The sequence below is a fragment of the Hesperophylax consimilis genome, chromosome 3 (assembly GCF_061612785.1).
Source record: "Hesperophylax consimilis isolate HC1 chromosome 3, BYU_Hcon_1.0, whole genome shotgun sequence".
NCBI lineage: Eukaryota > Metazoa > Arthropoda > Insecta > Trichoptera > Limnephilidae > Hesperophylax > Hesperophylax consimilis.
The window spans coordinates 30407450-30426078 of record NC_142838.1 but is presented as its reverse complement, the minus strand read 5'-3'; the positions used below and the strand labels follow the sequence as shown (position 1 = coordinate 30426078).

At 33.8% G+C, this 18629-nt stretch overlaps 1 protein-coding gene across 1 annotated transcript in view; it reads right to left on the bottom strand.

Moving 5' to 3' along the window:
- Window positions 1–3392: 3392 nt before the first annotated feature.
- Roc2 (Regulator of cullins 2) overlaps window positions 3393–18629 on the bottom strand; it is a 100936-nt gene continuing 85699 nt past the window's right edge. The window contains exon 2 of the mRNA XM_089651040.1: window positions 3393–3888. Within this exon, the coding sequence (XP_089507166.1) occupies window positions 3707–3888 (182 nt within the window). The 3' untranslated portion in view covers window positions 3393–3706. The remainder of the gene's footprint in view (window positions 3889–18629) is intronic.

Below are 18629 nucleotides of genomic sequence, written 5' to 3'. Positions count from 1 at the left end.
ATAAATCATTGTAAAAAAATGACCGCCAAGACATTCAGCTAATCGTGAAATTAAGTTTGCAAATTAAATTCTTGGACAGAAGCAAGATAGCCATATGGTAATAAATATTAAAAAATCTTACGCGATTGTTTGCATAACATGTTTGTTTTGATAGTCAAGCACATCCTAAGTTATTTAATTGGTAATGCTAGTCAAGGTTCTAGAGCACGAACGTTTCCCCGAACGCTTTCGTCTAGTATGTAATCATATACTAATAATTGTTATATATACTCAATTCAATATACCCATGCGTTTGGCCAAAGCTCAGTTTAGTTTGGAAATCATCAATCATTCGGACGTAGACTTTAGAATGGACCAAAATAGACTGAATACTGGACAGCGTGTCCAATATGTCCGAGGGCCAAGGTTAGTTTTCATTAATAAAATACTGGACACCCAGTAGCATACTTTGTCCAATCCACTTTCAGACTGTCAAACTGTTAATTGAACAAACGGACAGTACCGTTTTCGCCAGCGGGTTTCCTATCAAAACTAAAACTATTTTAACATTGTTTAACACGTGAGCATTAACGTAATAATTCTTGATTTCTCAATTCCTCTTTATCTCTCCACCCAATTTTTTCCTATTTGCTATTTTTATTTTACTATTATTACTCATAACTACATCATCATCCCAGATGAAATTACTAGGATATTGTATGGACATACATAATTGGTACTTAAAGTATGTAAAATTTAATATATCAAATCACTTGTAATGAAGTGCTTCTGTGCATGTTTAAATAAACAAATAAAAATAGATAAAAAACATTTCAGAAAAGTTATAAAATGTACAGCAAAGGGATTTTAAATTATTGTATAGATTTGTATAGATACATACATACATTATTGAAGTATTTGAATATGATTACCTCTGAACAGGCTCAGCCTAGAGAGATGGTTTACACAAAAATGTATTTATATCTTGGTTAATAATAAATAATAAAAAATATGTTGAAATATTTTAAGGATATATTATTTATTATTATTATTTTTTTTTTTGATAAATTAATGTTTTTTTAAAGACAAGATTTTATTTATGCATAGCACAAAGGATAACAATTATTTTTATAAGCAATAATTGTTCGCCTGAAACACTCATCCACATTGAAAAAATCTCCTGATAAAAAATATATAAAAAATACATGACGCCAACGGGACTCGAATGTATTTTTTATCAGGAGATTTTTTCAATGTGGATGAGTGTTTCAGGCGAATAATTATTGCTTATAAAAATAAAAAAAATATATTATTTAAATAATTTATTGAAATGATGTAATAAAAACTATAATAGCATTTATAAGTTGAGTAGCGCCCTTTGTGGCAGCTGGACGCGTCATGCCGTCTCCAACCGCTTTGTGTTTTTTTAGTATTTTCAAGGGAAACGAGGCAACATCCCTTTGAAGTTATTTAAAAAATCAGTGAATCCACATTTTAAATTAACTTACCAATTAGTAATCAGAACTTAATAGTAATGTGACTAGAGTGCAGTGTTTCAAAAATGAATAATCGAAAATTGTGCTAAAAACATTCTAAATTCGCTGAAGTTGAAGTTGAACTTGGGACGAGAATCGGTAACTGTTGTACGCCAGATGTTTTCAATGTTATTCTTGGAAACAGTGAAAGCCCTAACAAGTGCCCAAGGTGATTTATTATTCCGTCCGCCGCCTTTTATTTCGGAACAATGCACCACTAACATAATCACCAGAAACAAGTGTACAAGGAGATGGACTTTCCGAGCGTCACAAGGTTTGTTATCTATGTGAGGATACTGTGTCAGCGCTTAATTAGCAGCAGACACATACCTGGACGGATGACGAACCTCGTGCTGGCACTGTTGGTGGCGCGATGCACTCTTTCGCTGCAGTAGCTGGTCCAGTTTCCTCACCACCTGGGATTCTTGCTGCAGAGTCTCCATCCTCTACCTTCGTCGAATGTCACAGCGGTGCTGCCAAGGTCTGGAATCCATGAGAGGACATTGTGTCAGCGCTCTATTAGCAGCAGACACATACCTGGAAGGATGACGAACCTCGTGCTGGCACTGTTGGTGGACGCGGTGGACTCTCTCGCTGCAGCAGCCGGTCCAGTTTCCTCACCACCTAGGATTCTTGCAGCAGACTCTCCATCTCCGTGTCACCTGTTTCTGTACTTCATTTTATTTAACTTAATTTCAATTTGTAATATTTATATAATTTTTTTTTGTAATATCTGCATTAACTGTACAGCGCCCCTGAGGTGATATTTCGCAAAAGCGGCGCTATAAAAATCATCCAATAAATAAATAAATAAATAAATATAAGCTGACTAAGTAGCAATGCGCTTTGTTGGTAGAAACTCGTTGTACAGAAATTGGATGACACTATTAAAAACAGGACGCGTATAATCTGTCTGGTATTTATGATTAGGATCAGTTAAGTCATGCAATTACGCGCATTTCAGTTTTTGCATTAATAAGCCATAAACAACTCTTAATATCGTAGTGCGCAGTGAAATCAAATAAATAGCCCCATTAGCCCTCGGAGGTTTAACTGCATCATTGCATCACTCTCATCCCCATTCCGTTTTTAACTTTAAATTATGGAGCATAAATATGTCTGAATTAATTTATGCAAATCGGTGGTTGAAACATTCTCGTCACTGCACCAGTGTCTATTTCATTTAGCTGATTGGTTTCGCTCTCAATGTGACCTTCACAGAAGGCACTGTAGGCTGTTAGTAGTACGGGCATTTGGCGTGGGGGCGCGACACCCAATTGTTACACACTTCGGTCTTTTCATTAATTTATCAGCTACACTTCAGTTCAAAGTCCAAATGGAAACAAAGCGGTAAAAAAACACTTAATAAATTGCCGCCACCATCAGCGGTTTTGTTGTAATGAAAGCAGATATTATTTGTTCCGTATTGTTCTATAAAAAAATACTGAAAAACTTGTGAAACTCGGGCGAAGCCCGGTAGTAAGTATAGGTTGTCTGGATTTAGGATTACATAATAATACAAAAAAAGAACTCCATTTTGTGGGCATGTTATTTTCATAATTTTAATGATAATATGGAATATTTTTTTGTACTTTACCAAACCAATTACATTGTAATCTTAAATGATATCTGATAAGGCGCGATAGCATTTTGGTTAACCAATAAAACATTCAGCGATTTACATATTATGAATGTTTATAAATTAAACATAACTGTAGGCTTGAAAATCATATCGATAAAAATCTGAGAAAATCTAAAAAGAATCGACAATAAAAAAGGAAACAATTAAATTAATGTTTTTAGTCATGCTTGCAAATTTTGGCCATATAAATATTTTTGCCATCGCTTGCCGGAAACAATAAAAGAAAAATAGTTTTAAATTATTTTATTTGAATTACTATAACAATGTACATCATGCGAGATCATGACACTTCCTTGGACTTTAAACAACACATTATTATAAAATAATATCTTTAGACAAAAACAGGCTAAACGATATTTAAAAAAAAATATATGTTTAAGAGCTAATGTCGTTTGTTTCAAATTCAATTACATTGCAGCTAGCATTCTTACAAAAACTTTCACTTAATTTCCCATTACTTCCTATAATTTAATCAGCAACCATTCTGTTACAGATCGTTTCCGTACGGCGTACCCAGAGGCTAGCTTCTTGGTCCTGTTTTGATTTGGTCCTATTTCCCCATCCGCTGTATGGACCACTCCTGCTGACACAGGGGACACCTGTTGTTCTGCTTCACCCACAGGGACATGCAGCAGTAGTGGAAGCTGTGGTTGCACTCTCCCCACACCACCACGCAGTCCTGCTTCCCGTAGGAGTCTTTCTTGCTCTCGGCTTGGCAGCGGAGGCAGGCATCTATAACAAAAATATAAGCCAATTCAAAACGCAGAACAAATAATATTGACCATCAAGTAATTTGATTCATATACTGTGAAACATATATTGTCTAAAATATTAGTGAAAACTCGGTGATCATCAGATAGAATGTTGATCCTTATTCAGAAGAGCTTGAGAGGCCAAACTCATTAAGTATCAGATTTAGCTACATTCAAATTAGTGGGTTTCATCTCTAGTGGGACCATATTATGATTTCAAAATTTTGACAAGCATTATGTACTTGTATGCAATAAGAAAATCTGATCTGAAACGTTGGTTCATCCATTGCTCTATGGTTCTGGGCTCTAAGGAACCCTCAAAACCTGGTAACATTTTTGATGGTACTCAATTGAAAAGGGTCTCTTTAAAGATATCACTGTAAAAAAACGTGGAATCTCAAAAGTAACTATGTTATAAGACGTTTCATAATTGTACGTGAAAACATCAAATAAAACAATTGATACGTCTTCATATACTGAACAAATTTAAAGTATATATACTTTACAAGTGTAAGGGATTTTTATGTTTATTTTTTTACTAATACATTAAAGTATTTATTATACAAAAAATATTTGGTAATGTGAGCCTCACTGGGTGATGATGCTGAGGCATAAAATAATATAGCTACTAAATTAATAGCGTTCAGATCTTTTAATGAAGAAAACGGAAAAGTATTGCTAAGTTATATTCCTGATGTGACCTACATAAAAATATTATGTATTACTATTCATGTAATGCGTATCATTCCCGCAATGAGTTTATTAACTCCTGGGAGTACAATGCTTTATTTAATATACTATATTCTGTATTGTATACTTTTAATAAAAAAAAATAATTTTATTATGGATTGATACTGGAATATCGAATATTTTGAGAACATGATAATATACACGAATATAATATTTTGAGACGGCCTCCGCGGTCGAGGGGTAAGACTCTCAACTAGCAAGCTGGAGATCGCGGGTTCAAATACCGGCGTGCGCAAGTAAATTATATTTGATTAATTTGAGTATATCACAATTAACTCATTTGAAATAATATACAGTATATTTACGGAGTGGAAGATACTCCCATTATCACCCTGGTGAAAGACCACCATTGCTTGAAATGGCTTTGGGCGTGTTTGGTGACCAGATCTGAATAGCCAGGTACTTCCCCACCTTCCTCTTCCCCATTTCCTTTGTACTACCTTCAGCCTCATAATATACCCCAATTGGGGATGCCATAGTCTCACTAGCTCCAGACGGATGGGAGCAGTTGGGAATCTTGTACGGTTTCACATTTTAAAAAAACAGGTATTTTTTATAGGTTTTCTTTCTCTTTAAAATATTTTTCTATCTACCTATATCTACGTTCCATAATTCACTCGATTGATAATATGCAATTAAGTACATTACATGTTGCCAAAAGTGTTGCCAAAATTCATAAAAACATAGTTTTAAATTTCTAGTTTTTTTGTTCTATTTGCTGATGATCTCAAGATTTACCGCAAAATTTCCACTGATTCTGATCATGTTAAGCTTCAAGAAGACCTTTTCACACTAAATAGCTGGTGCATTCAAAACGATATGTTTTTAAATATTGAAAAATGTTACATTATTACTTTTACTCGTAACAGAAAACGAAAGGATTATGCACATTCCATTAATAATGTACGATTAAATGCAGTCACCACTATAAGAGATCTAGGAATCATTCTTGATTCAAAGTTTATGTTTGATGTACACATAAATGATATTATAAGTAAATCAATGAAAATGATTGGATTCATTCATAGAATATCGAAACCATTTAAATACCCCCAATCCATTATAACATTATACAACTCGTTGGTCAGAAGCAAATTGGAATATGGGAGTGTTATCTGGAACCCACATTATATAAAATATTCTAAAACTATTGAATCTGTGCAAAAACAATTCCTAAGACTGTTATCATTTAAACTTGGATTAAATGCCTCACTCAAATCTTATGAAGAACGACTACTAAACTTCAAATTTACAACATTGGAAAAAAGAAGACAATTTGCGGACTTAATATGTTTATATAAAATTATTCATGATAAACTTCTTACCACTAATTGTCTGAACAATATTCATATTAAAGTTCCTAATGGGCATAATTTAAGGAGCCAAAATATATTCCATATTGAAATATTTAATAACAATATTGCATATTTCAATCCACTGTCTCGAATGTGTCGTCTGTACAATACAGTTGAATGCGACCTTATAGATATATTCGCAAACAGTCTCGCATATTTTAAAAAACAAATTAACAATCTTCTACCATGATATGTTGTGGAGAACAGTTAAGAGATATAATTGCTTTATTATTTTCTTTACTTTTTTCCTTATCCTTTCTCTGTACATTTACTATATTTAATATTCATATTTTTTTTTCTTTCACTACTAGCATCTCCGCCTAATATCAACTAAACCTTGTTTACGCATGCTGTGAAATTTTTTAATTGGGGTGTTAATATCTGTGCACATTCCCACGCAAATAATATAAATGTAATAATTGTTAACACTCTGTAAATGTTTCAAACAATAAATAAATAAATAATGTTTAAAAGGACACAAAAAAAAAACAAATTATATTACGCGTATTTATAAAATAACACGATTTTACTGGAAAAGTGTGATGCGTAACTGTGTAGGTAACTACCTGATACCAGATAAATAATGTGCAAGATTCTAATCGAATAAAGATATTTGTTACATCGATCAGGTATGGTAAGCAGGATAATAATTACAGAGTTAAAACATTACCAGTGAATAGGCCATATAGTAAATTTCAAATGAAAGCAATTTTCTAATACCTACAAAGAAGATGTTATAAGGCTCAAACGCAAGCGAAATGGAACCGTCGCACAGTGGTTCCAAATACCCCAAAACTTGGAAACAATTCACAGGACGGATTTACAGGAAATAAAAGGTGATATTATTTTTTGGTATGGGTAAAAAAAATAAAAATATTCGGTTTTAGTAAGTTTTACTGTGATTTCTGCATTTTATTTACAAAAATATAAAATTTAAAATGATAAAATTAAATTAAAAATATACAAGTCCACATCCTTGGAAAATACAGGCCGAGTAATGTTTAATTTTTCTTTTTTAACATTCTGATGCAGACGATGAACAATCATCATCATCATCGGTGTTAAAAATACTTGAAGAATGAATATTCGGAGGAATTATTAAGTCGTAAACTTCCTTAGGAAAACGATTTAACTGTTTTTTTGGGAGTTTCCTGTAACTAGTTATGACAGGGTCAGATGTTACTAACATTAAATTAAAAATATCCTCATTACATTTCTCTCGAGAATATTTTCGAGAATAGTTTTCGCGATATTTTTTAAAATCTTTGTTCCGAGCTTCCTGAGCCTCTTCTGATAATTGGCCAATCGGCAGCAATGCATTCGATATTACGTCTGGCCCGTGGATTAATAACTTATGCACAGTAGGGGGCATATAATACCACGGATACAATTTAACGAAATACTTAGCAGTATCAAGAGAAAACTTCCTTAAATTGTCAATATTAATATCGTAACCACTTGATATTGTTACTAAAATGACATGCATTCTTTCTATAATTTTTTTGTCTACGCCTGTGATCTCTGATGCCAAATCTGCGTTGCAGAAAAATCGCCTGGCTGTATTGCCGTCATTGGAATTTCCAAAACCAGGCTTAGGCTGATCGACTATTAACCCCATTCGATTTTTGAATTCCTTTTGTATATTACCTTTATGTTTCGCCACAATTTCCTTGTCTTGATTTTGGGCTTGCCATTTTTTTATTGGAAGTTTATAACCCACATGCAAAAGACATTCGAACAGTCTAATCCAACAGTGTAACACTGACAAACCAAACTCTAAGGTTGAAGGTTTATGTGGTCTTGTTAACATTTTATCTATAGAATTAAACTCTTTAGAACTGGCACCACAAATGTAGCAACGTTGTGTAGAAGCTGTATCTGTCAAGCCGTTACAAATTTTCCCATCAACCATTGTTAAGATGAGTTCATGCGACACCATTATAATTTTTCCATCAAGTGCCACGGGTGAACTCGTAAGATTTTTTTATTTGCGCACTTATTCTGTTCTTTTCAGCAATCGCAAGTTGTGTCGATTCTTTGGCAAAGTTTATCTTAATTGGGCGACAATATCTGGTGGACGATGGGCAAGGATTCTGCCACACAACGTTTGTATTGTCAGAGTTCCCGCATACTAAACGTATGGGTACGATTGAAGATATAAAAACGCTTGAATCATCCGCATCCGCTTGCGTCCCAATGAACATCTGTTTGTAAGAACTATGCCCTGAACTTCCATCAAAGCCCCACTTTGAAATCAACCGCAAATTGTTTGATTGTTTACTTTTTAAACCACAAATGATTTCTTTCTGCACATTGATCACACGTTCAGAAGTGTGATTCAAAAGAGCTTGAACAGTTACTTCTGCAGATGTAGCAGTGATTGTTATGTCTTCTTTTTTTGGATAGCACGCTTTTTTTGCTTCAATTACTATATTGTATGGTGGAAACCTTTCAGGATCTTTGGATCTTATGACACTGTACTGGTGCTTTGTAAGCTTGGCTTCCACCATGGTTGAGAGGGCTTCCTCCCCAGACATCCGTCTAGAGTGAGTATCTTCGAATACCTCGTACGCTTGTCTGTACTTAGATGCACGCCTAGGTGAACGAATGATGTCTTCTAATAATTTTGATGCAACCGGTTGTCCAGAAGCTCTCAAATTCATTTTTGTTGCAAACGCCAAATGAGAAAGAGGTTAATTTTTCCGAAGATCTTTAGTTTTTAAGCGTTTGGATCGGTCAGAACTCTGTTCAAATTGTATTTCCGGGCGACCGCTTCTATGTTGTTTCCCATATAATGTAAAACTGATAGGCATATCAAGCCATTTTTTATTTTGCATCACAAATTTAGCCTTAATTCGACGAGCAATTATCCATCTTGTTTTAAAGCGAAATTTGAAGCCCGCGATCTTTTTACCGAGTTTATCCAACCCTTCTTTAGGGCAATTGGTGAGGTTTATAAGTTTTTTTTTTCAAATATAAAAATCGTCTGTCCATCTGTTGGCACTTTGAATTCATCAGTATGTCAAATAACTCCCTTTGTCTCAGGAACAAATCCCTTGAAACCGAACCTGTGACAAAAATAATATTTATGAAGCACAAAAATTTAATAGTAAGTAAATTATGGAAAAATTACTGGACCGAAAAGGGGCATGAAAGTAGCAAGATTTTTTTTCTTAATATGATTCTAAAATAGTTTAGCTACAAAAGTGTATCAGCACTTTTACGAAATTCTAGGAAATATGTAACTATAACCTTAACTGTTTAAGAATTTATCGTATTTTTTTTCAAATTTCACCAGATATTTTTAAAAAATATATCGCAAATTTGTCACATTAGAAAATGAAAAAAAAAACATTCCGTATTTAGTACATACCTGAAGGTATTGGATCCATGTTGAAAAAAATATGCCGGCAAGCGTTATACAAAGTTATCACTCCCTATATATTGTATTATAAATGTTGCACTTTCACACAAACGTCTTGCCTGCTCGGGAAGCCGATATTTACTGACGTGGTACGCAGCGACGAAACATTTTGCCGAGTTCGGTGGTGGGGGGAAAGATGCGCTAGGATGTGTCGTCAAGATATAGCAACAAAATTTAGTGGTCCCTGTAATTTGAAATTTTGAATTGTTTCCAATGCTCCCATACTGGTAAAACCATAGTGCGTCGGCCAGAGTGCATAAGAAAGCTTTTGTGGTATCGGCGAAAAGGGAAATAAGCTGTAGGTGTAATATGTAAGGACGTTGCATTTCTATAGGAAAATAATTTTATGGTGCAATAATAATAGTTATTGATCGGTTGGTGAACGTGAATTAACTATGCCGGGCGACTTATCGATTGTAAACATGTATTGAAGGACGTTTTATGACCTACAAGACTTGAATTACGCAGTGAAAAAATATCGCATAGGTGCAGGAAAACAGAAACAAGTTGAACACATATTCATAATATTGTGATACTGAAGGGTTATTGAAATGCCGCTCCTGAATATGAATATGAGTACTCCGTACTAAACAATGTGGTTTAAAGTCTTGAAAGTTCCTTCTACTTCCAACAACAACAGTTTGATGCGGTTACATTCATTGTGCATAAAATCACTAAAACGTAGACAACAAAAGACCGCAAATCAAATAAAAATGGTGTAAAAATTTATGTTAAAAATATAAAGATAGCCACTTGAACAATGAACCGCACGGAAACGTACGGGGTGAGCAAAGGAACAACAATCCAACCATTCATTCGAAAGGTTATAAACATAACAAGATCATTTAAACCTTGATCTACATCTAGACGTTGATTGGAGACTGAGATGCTGCGTGATCTCAGACGCGTACTCTCACCAGAACACGCTTGCATTTTTCATCGATGAAACGAGGAGAACGTGTCCGCAAATGGTATGTATTTTTAATTATACATTAAACCAAAAAGGCGACTGTAATCTATTGATAAGTGAGGGATACATTTTTTAGGTTTTGGATTGATAGCATCAAATAAATAACTGGAACACCACTCTGTGCTTGCACATTGCTACTTCATTCATATTCACACATAGGTACTAACTCTTATGCCATGTCTTTTGCTGAGTGTTTGATTCAATGTCTTTCTGGGACATTCACGACTCCTTCTATTTTCTTTCTTTCACGTCAGGTTTTCTCTTAAATAATCCTTTTTCCATAGATCCATCCAATTTGTCCGAAATCTCCAAGAGGACCTCTCTCTACCTTCCTTGTTCACATTGATGAATCACGATTATTATATCGTGAAATTAAGCTATTAAAGTAATAAAGACTACTTTTTCGAAATCATTTCCACTCATTCTTAGAAAACCATAAACGACTTAAGACAAAACTACCGAAAATGAATTCACGTAAAGATGGTCACTACATTTACTAACTTACTAGCGACTTTCAGTTTCGAACATTTTTGATGAAAAAGGAAGAACTATTGACATTATGCCGATAATATCTATCATATAGTGTTGTCTACTTACTAATAAAACAAACGACAATAATGTCTCTGACAATATTTACAAACGAGTCACGCTTAATCCTGTTGGGCTCTTATACTGCAGATTAGAGTTCTTTGAAAGGTAACTAGAGGAGTCATACATTTTTTTTAAACGTAGGCAATGCATCGAACTTGAAGACATTGATATCTTGTATCTCTGTTGCTCGCGTTTCTTCAAATGACAAGTTTAGTGGTTTCACCACCTTAGCATCTTCTTTATTGACGTTTTCCTCGAAGGGATTTTTTTCTACAACAAGTTTTTGAAAAATATTTAGTACTTTTGTTACGGTGAAAAAAAATTACAGCCGCAGTTGCTAAGATTTATTGAATTCCTGGTTCCTTTTTGATAACTTTTGCAATGCTTCAAATAAATCGAGCACAGACTAAGATACTCGGTAAAACAGCAGTGCTATCTTCTGTCAAAAAACGAACGAAGCAATTCATATACGACTCCCGTCTCCCCCGCCTCCACGAGTCTTTTCCGGGAAGATCATATTGAAAATCTATTTTAACCTGTTAACCGGGCGGGACGTATAAATACGTCAAACCTAAACAGTATCGGGTACGGGTAGGACGTATAAATACGTCCTTGAAATATATGTTGCGCCCTGGAACGTGCGGGACGTATATTTCCAAACATATCACACGGAAATTGAGTTTTTAATTTTTACATATTTTAATTTTTTTAACTCAATGTTTCTCTTTTATCTGTGTGCTTTTATTTATTGTTCTGTAATTATAACTTTTTTATATTTTTTTGTAATCTTTATAATTGTTTGTAAATATTCTATTTTTTTAAGTCGATGTTTTCACTTTTTTGATGCATAAATAAAAAAATAAAATTAACGTCTACCGGGCGTGACGTATTGATACGTCCTAGTGAAGGAGTTCGCGCCCGTTATATGCTGCGTTATTCAAAACTGAACTCCCCGGTTAACAGGTTAAGAAGATAATAGAATCATGAACGATGGCGGTCTACGTGGTCTAAAAGTTACGTTTTACATAAGGATCGCTTCACAATAAGTAATAAATATTGGGTTTAATTGGTTGCGTAAACAATGGATCACGAAGAGATATTATGGACGACGCAAAAATCTCCTCATTGATTGAACGTGTAACGTCAGTTAGAACTAGTACTCGTATGAATAAACTAACACAGCCATAATACGAGTGTATTATATTGAGGCACAGCCGAATAATATTCTACTATTGTTGAAAAGAAAAGACAAGATTGGCCTGCTAGGTACTGAAGACACCACATAATATTATAGCAATATCAAAATCAGATTTATGTTAAATTCGTCATCAGTAGTTTGACCATCATTAAAATCAGGCTAACGTGTTAAATTCGTAATTCATTACTTTGATAACCATAAAAGGCAGGCTTATGAATGTTTTAAATTGTCATACTATAGTTTATTTGGGTGTCATTAAAGGCAGGCTAATGTTTAAAATTTCTCATCCACGAATTTAGTCACCGTGCCTGTTGTTGGGGGTGATTAATTCGGTCTCAATAGTTTTGGTGAGATGGGCACATATAAATAATAATAAAAAAAACTATATGTGGGCCCAATTAAATTGTGTAGCTGACTATAACAGGAACCTATGTAGTCAACGCCATGTCAATTCCTGCTACTAAGTGATTGAGTAAGTAATAGATACGGACCATTTCGCGTAGTGAGATTAATGTATAAGGTAAACAGTGAGGCTGACACGTCGTGGAGCCTGTTTCCCCACTGTAGTTGTAATACTTGAATATACTGGTACCCGTATCTAAATCTGGACCTGTGATGTAGCTCAGAATCTCTGCTGCGTACCGAAGTCGTGGCTTTGATGCCACAATCGCAGGAATGGTTGGTTTCGCTGTTGATAAGTGGTACTGTCACCTGCAGTCGTAATCAAATAATATCGAGAGTTTATTTAGTTTTACTAGTAAGTCAACCTTTCAGCAGGTTCTAATTCTGCTTATTTGTACGAGGACTCTGTTTTGCACAAACAACGTTTGAAACTTAGCATCAAGATGTGGTTTGGTACGTACACGGAGAAAAATGAGTTGTTGCTAATTTGTTAAGAATCTCTTGAAATTATTCATAATTCGGTTAAAACCGGGATTGCAGGCTCTTAACGAATAAATTGGTTTACTGATAAAGTTTGGTAAAATACAAATGTATTATTACCATGTCGGAACACGTGTTCATACAAATCCTAACTTTTTTGAATTTCGTCATTACATATATTATCAGTACAAACGCAGGTGCATAAACACGTGTTCTGATATATTAGGAATTTACTAAAAATTCATCGGGAAACGGCAGGCAATCTTGTTTTTGACCGAATTACTAATAATTTTAAGAGATTCTGAATTAATTACCGATAATCATTTTTCTCTGTGTACTTGGTTTGCATGCGTTATCCGAACATAAGTGCAAAAAAAAAACAATCACATTTAAAAAAAAAAATCAATAAATAAAAATAATTACTTATGCAGAAGACGAAACACTATGCAATAAACCAAAGTAACACTTTAATGAAGACAAATAAAGATGTTTGATATTTGTAAACAGTAAAAACGAAACATCATTTTAACTAAAGAGCGATGAGAGCCGTCAGAGCAATAACAGTAAGGATATAATTGAATTTTGTAAGTAAGTACTTTTAAAAAAGCGTTTTATTTTAAGTTAGAAAAACAAAAAAAATACTTGGTGAACTATCTAAACCTCGGTGGATAAAATACATTATTGTAGTATGTACCCCTAATAATAAGGACCAACCATTAAGTTGAGTCAATTTTTGTGACTTATAAATTGACCCATGTAAAATCGGCGTGCAGTGATTGAAATAAAAATGGGATAGGACTTTTTATTCATAACCCAAAATAAAACAGGATCTTCAAGGTTCATTAAATTCCGGGAATCTTAAACACTACAACAACAAACAACAAAATGTCCATGGGTATAAAAATGGTTTTAATGATCAGTTTTATTTAATATACTTATACGAGATACCTACACTTTACATACGTTGTTAGAAACTCATAAAAATATTACTATCTACTATATTCAATTACTATTGCAAGTGTAGTACCTACTAGATGTGGGCGCTTCTGTTTATTTCAAAACAACCAAAACCGTTTCGTTTACTCGAAACTGTTTAAAAATAACGTAATAAATTAGAAAAAAAACGATTTTGGCGAAAGGGTTTCTGTAGCCAACATCAGCGAGGTCAGGAGTTTTGGGAGAAAGCTTTACGCGCGAAAGTGAAATTTCAAACGAATTGAAAATAGTAGTTTAGTAAAGTGTTGCAATTCTCAAACAAAATTGTGCTCAATCCTTTGGCGTGGGTATATAGCGTACGTAGTGAAAAGTTTTTTTTAAACGGTTATCCCAAAAGTCTCGAAACTGTTACGACCGTTTCAGAACTTAAACGGTTTCGCGTTATTTTACTAACCACTAGTACTTTCCTAAGTATATTGGAAAACTGTAATATTTATTATTATTACCTTGCACAACACTTTATGGCCTTTTCAAACTACCGTCATCTTAGTCACGAACAGGATAATAAAATAAATTAATGAAAAAACATGTGACTTAAAAATTATAATATTTATAGACTTTTCATTGAATTGTTTTTCGTTTTGCATTAATTTGAATATTGAATAAAACCTTCATGTAAATTAGGTAGGTATCTATGAATCATTTCAAAATACAAAATATATACATACTTAGATGGGTATTTAATTGGACAGCTTAAAACATTTGTTCATTTAATAAACATCGTTTATAATTTTCGAATTAATAAACACTCTAATTAATATAAACGTGTTGTTTTCGCTTCATGGGTGAAAAGTATTTAGTACAGTACGTACCTGCCGGTAAGTTAAATATGCACAGTAATAATAATAATATATAATCGAATAGTAGCTATATCATGCGTATCATACGCCGTTTTATCAGTTGACAAACATACCAATTTAGTTATTGGTTTGACCAATCTATAGAATAAAATATTATTCTATTTTAATCAGCCACTTAAGTACTTTAGCCGATTGAAGCGTAGTAAAAAAAATAATATTGACCTATTTTGGTAAAAAAAATAATTTATATATATATTTAAGTACGCACGCTGGCCCTTCTGGTTAATATAGGTACCAACGTGTGAATTCCTTTTAAACTCCACAGTAAGAAAATCACATTTCTTATTCGTAAAAAACGGATTTAGTTAAAAAGTTGTAATAAAGGCAATTATCTAATAATTGTAAATTTATTACACTTGTAGTTCATTAAAAATATTCAGTGAAAATTTTCCTTAGAGTGTCGGAAAATATCGTTTTTGAACAAGGCAAGATAAGTAATTATGACACACAATTTATAATATTTATGTAGACATTAAATTAAAATTATTATAGTAATAGCTCTCAATGAATGAAGTACATATTATGAACTAACTAAACTATGTTCTGGGTGCGTGGTGTAGGTATATAAGTAGACCTTTATGGTGATTTGTTTTGGGGGTATTATGCCGTACAGCATTGCAGTGTGATGATGGACACTGCAATGCTGTCCGAAACGTTGGCTAAAGAAGGAGGTAGCGCAACACGGCATAGTACCCCAAAAACAAATCACTATAATACTTTTGGCCGTGAAAATCTTTAATCATACAAGTAGACATTTAGGTAATCTCTAAATAGTATAAAACGGTTCCGTGATAACTCAACATAGTGACAATTCAATACACTTTTAAAAAGTGATATAAAGTCATTAGAAACAATGAAAAAAAAATTAAACCTAACCTAACCTACTTAACCCAGTTAATAAAGTTTTTGTTTAATCACTTTCCATGACTTTATAAGACTTTTTTAAAATGTGATGAATTATCATTTTGATGAGTTATCCGGTCACCGTATAAAACATAGTCTCTATCCGCGTCTGTCTATTTGTGCGCTTAGTTCTTCTAACCTACGCAACGGATTTTGTTAGAGTTTTCACTATCATTCTTCCGAAAGGTTTGTATGTATATGTAATACATGCATATTATATTTTTAGAAAGTAGAGATAATTCAATGTTTTGTAATCATGTCGTAAAAAGAATATTTTTCGGCGCTTATATTATTAACACTGGCTAAACTTTATGAGATACATCTAAATAATGTACTACGGCCTACAGACAAGTATGGGGTTGTATATGTCTATCTACTAAGGATAACCCCTAGCAACGACGGGTACATGCCATCTATTATTACGTAGTATATATTATACTCAGAACTTGAAAGTCCGTTGTTACCACAGACATAGGAATTAATAGACGAGAAGATAATGGCGAGGGGTAAAATCAACTGTTGAAGAACGAAGGGCGTAAGGCTGACTGTGATTCGTCAATAAATCAATCTGACAGTAAATAGGCATCTCGCATTATAATATCACCATTTACTTCTTAAAAGTAAAATCTGCTTTAGAATGAATAGACATTTTTACATGGGAGCGCAAATTACTCGCCACGTTATGAACAAATTTGCGAAGTCCAAATTCGGCAAAAAAATTCGGTTGCATTTTCAGAGTCGAATATTTCGTTTAAGTATTTAGTTAAGACACTTTTATAAATGTTCATAATTTACTTCCCAGCAACCAACCAGCTTTGTGTTTCGCGTCCAGACGTTTCTCGATGTGATAGTATATGTTTCTAAAACTGATCTATATTATACGATGTGAATATGCTTAAAATAAAGTAAAATAATGCTTATATATGGAATGTAATACGACAATTGGGTTTATTCTCTTTTTCACATCTATTTTTACAAGTTTTTTTTAGTACAAGTCAACATTTTGCCGTGTTATTTCGTAAAATGAACCGATGATGCCTCGACCATAGTTCGCACAAGAATGATGACGTCACGTTTTCAAATTTCACTTGAGGCCATACGCGAGCCCAGCCGGCTCCAATGGAACCGGTATGGGGAGTGGGGATAATACGCTTTTAATCACTTAGGGCAGGTCTACTAATATTCATATGTCTATGGTTGTTACAGTTATGACTTATAACCAAACATTTTGCACACTGCGAAAATAATTATGCATTGTATAAAAAACCCCGTTCCTATCGGGGGCTAAAAAAGCACCATGTGACGTTATCAAGCCAACGACAATCACGATTCAACAACTTTCAATAATTTGTAGAGGCATTTGATATACCTACCAACCACACAAAAAAGTCTCCGGGATGTTTTTAATATACTGTGGTAGAAGAGGCAGGATCCAGTTAACCAGATACTTAGGTCGGGCTTTGTCAGGAGACCGAATAACATATAATAAGAGTATGTATGAGACGATGTATGAATGTGAATGAACCAAAGAGGGTATGCCAAGACCGGGTTGTTTAGAAATCCGTCCTCTCTGCCTATCCCTACGGTGAAACGGCATGATGGTTAGTTAGTTAGTTAGGTGGCAGAAACTTATAACAGGTGGCAGAAACGATTGTGCGATACTGGCAAGTTTTTACGAGATAATAATAAAAAATGCTAAAAATAATAATGATTTGTATAGCGCCGTTTTCTTGAGAAAATCACCTCAAGGGCGCATTTAATCTATTTCTACCACTTGGACTCATAATTTATTACTAGTGGCTTATAACTAGATTTAAATAGATTTGCTACCATGATTGTGGTTTTAAGTTAAACACAAAAAAGAAGTTTTGATAAATTTTGTGACTTGCAACCGATAAAGATTCCGGAGGCTCGGGCCTTTGACTTCTAATTTGAAAAACAGAAACTCGTTTGGTTCCGTTTGTAATAAAAATATAACGGAATATAGAAGCGAGAGAATTGGAAAATAACAGACGCGAGGCGGTGTGGACTAAGCGGAGTCTGTGGAGTATGGAGGGAGTGGTTATGTTCATTGGTTTATGATGTCCATATGTTTGCCATTCTGTTCAAATACCGAGGCACATCATGTTGTTTATGGCCTAAAGTGCCTTGGCCAGTTACGAGAACCACGAGGAAAATTGAAAGATTTTTACAGATTTTCAGATAGATTGGAACGATAATCCTGGGATGTTCCACCTTATCCACCAGTTTCCTTAACCCCTAGAGCCTCTTTTTTAGCAATGTATTTCTTTTACGCGAACTGTCAAAATCCAGAATGCGCGGGAAATACTTTCGCATTACATTTGATTCAAGATAAATTCGCTGTTTTTGAACGCAGATAAAAGACTATGTCCGGTTTTAGCATTACAAATACAATTAAAAATATTAGCAAACATAGATAAAGATTTGAAAGTCGCTTACCGATGGTTTTTATCATGTAAACTGTAATAACCACTTTACAAGCAAATAAAACATATATTTAACTAAACAGAGGTGTTATAAAAGTGCTATTACTATTTTTTAATTTAAAATATTTACTAAAAAAATTGTAAATGTTGATTAATATTTTCAAATTCGAAATGTTGAATAATAGAAATATTTTTAATTTATCGAGGGATTCTATGGTAAACTTTTAAAAGAAAATATAAGGCGTCGTGTTCTTTTATAACACTGTTTAAATCATTTATCTCGCTGTAATACAAAATGAGGTGGGGTGACTTTTATGAGTCCGTGTCAGGCTAGGAGAAATATCT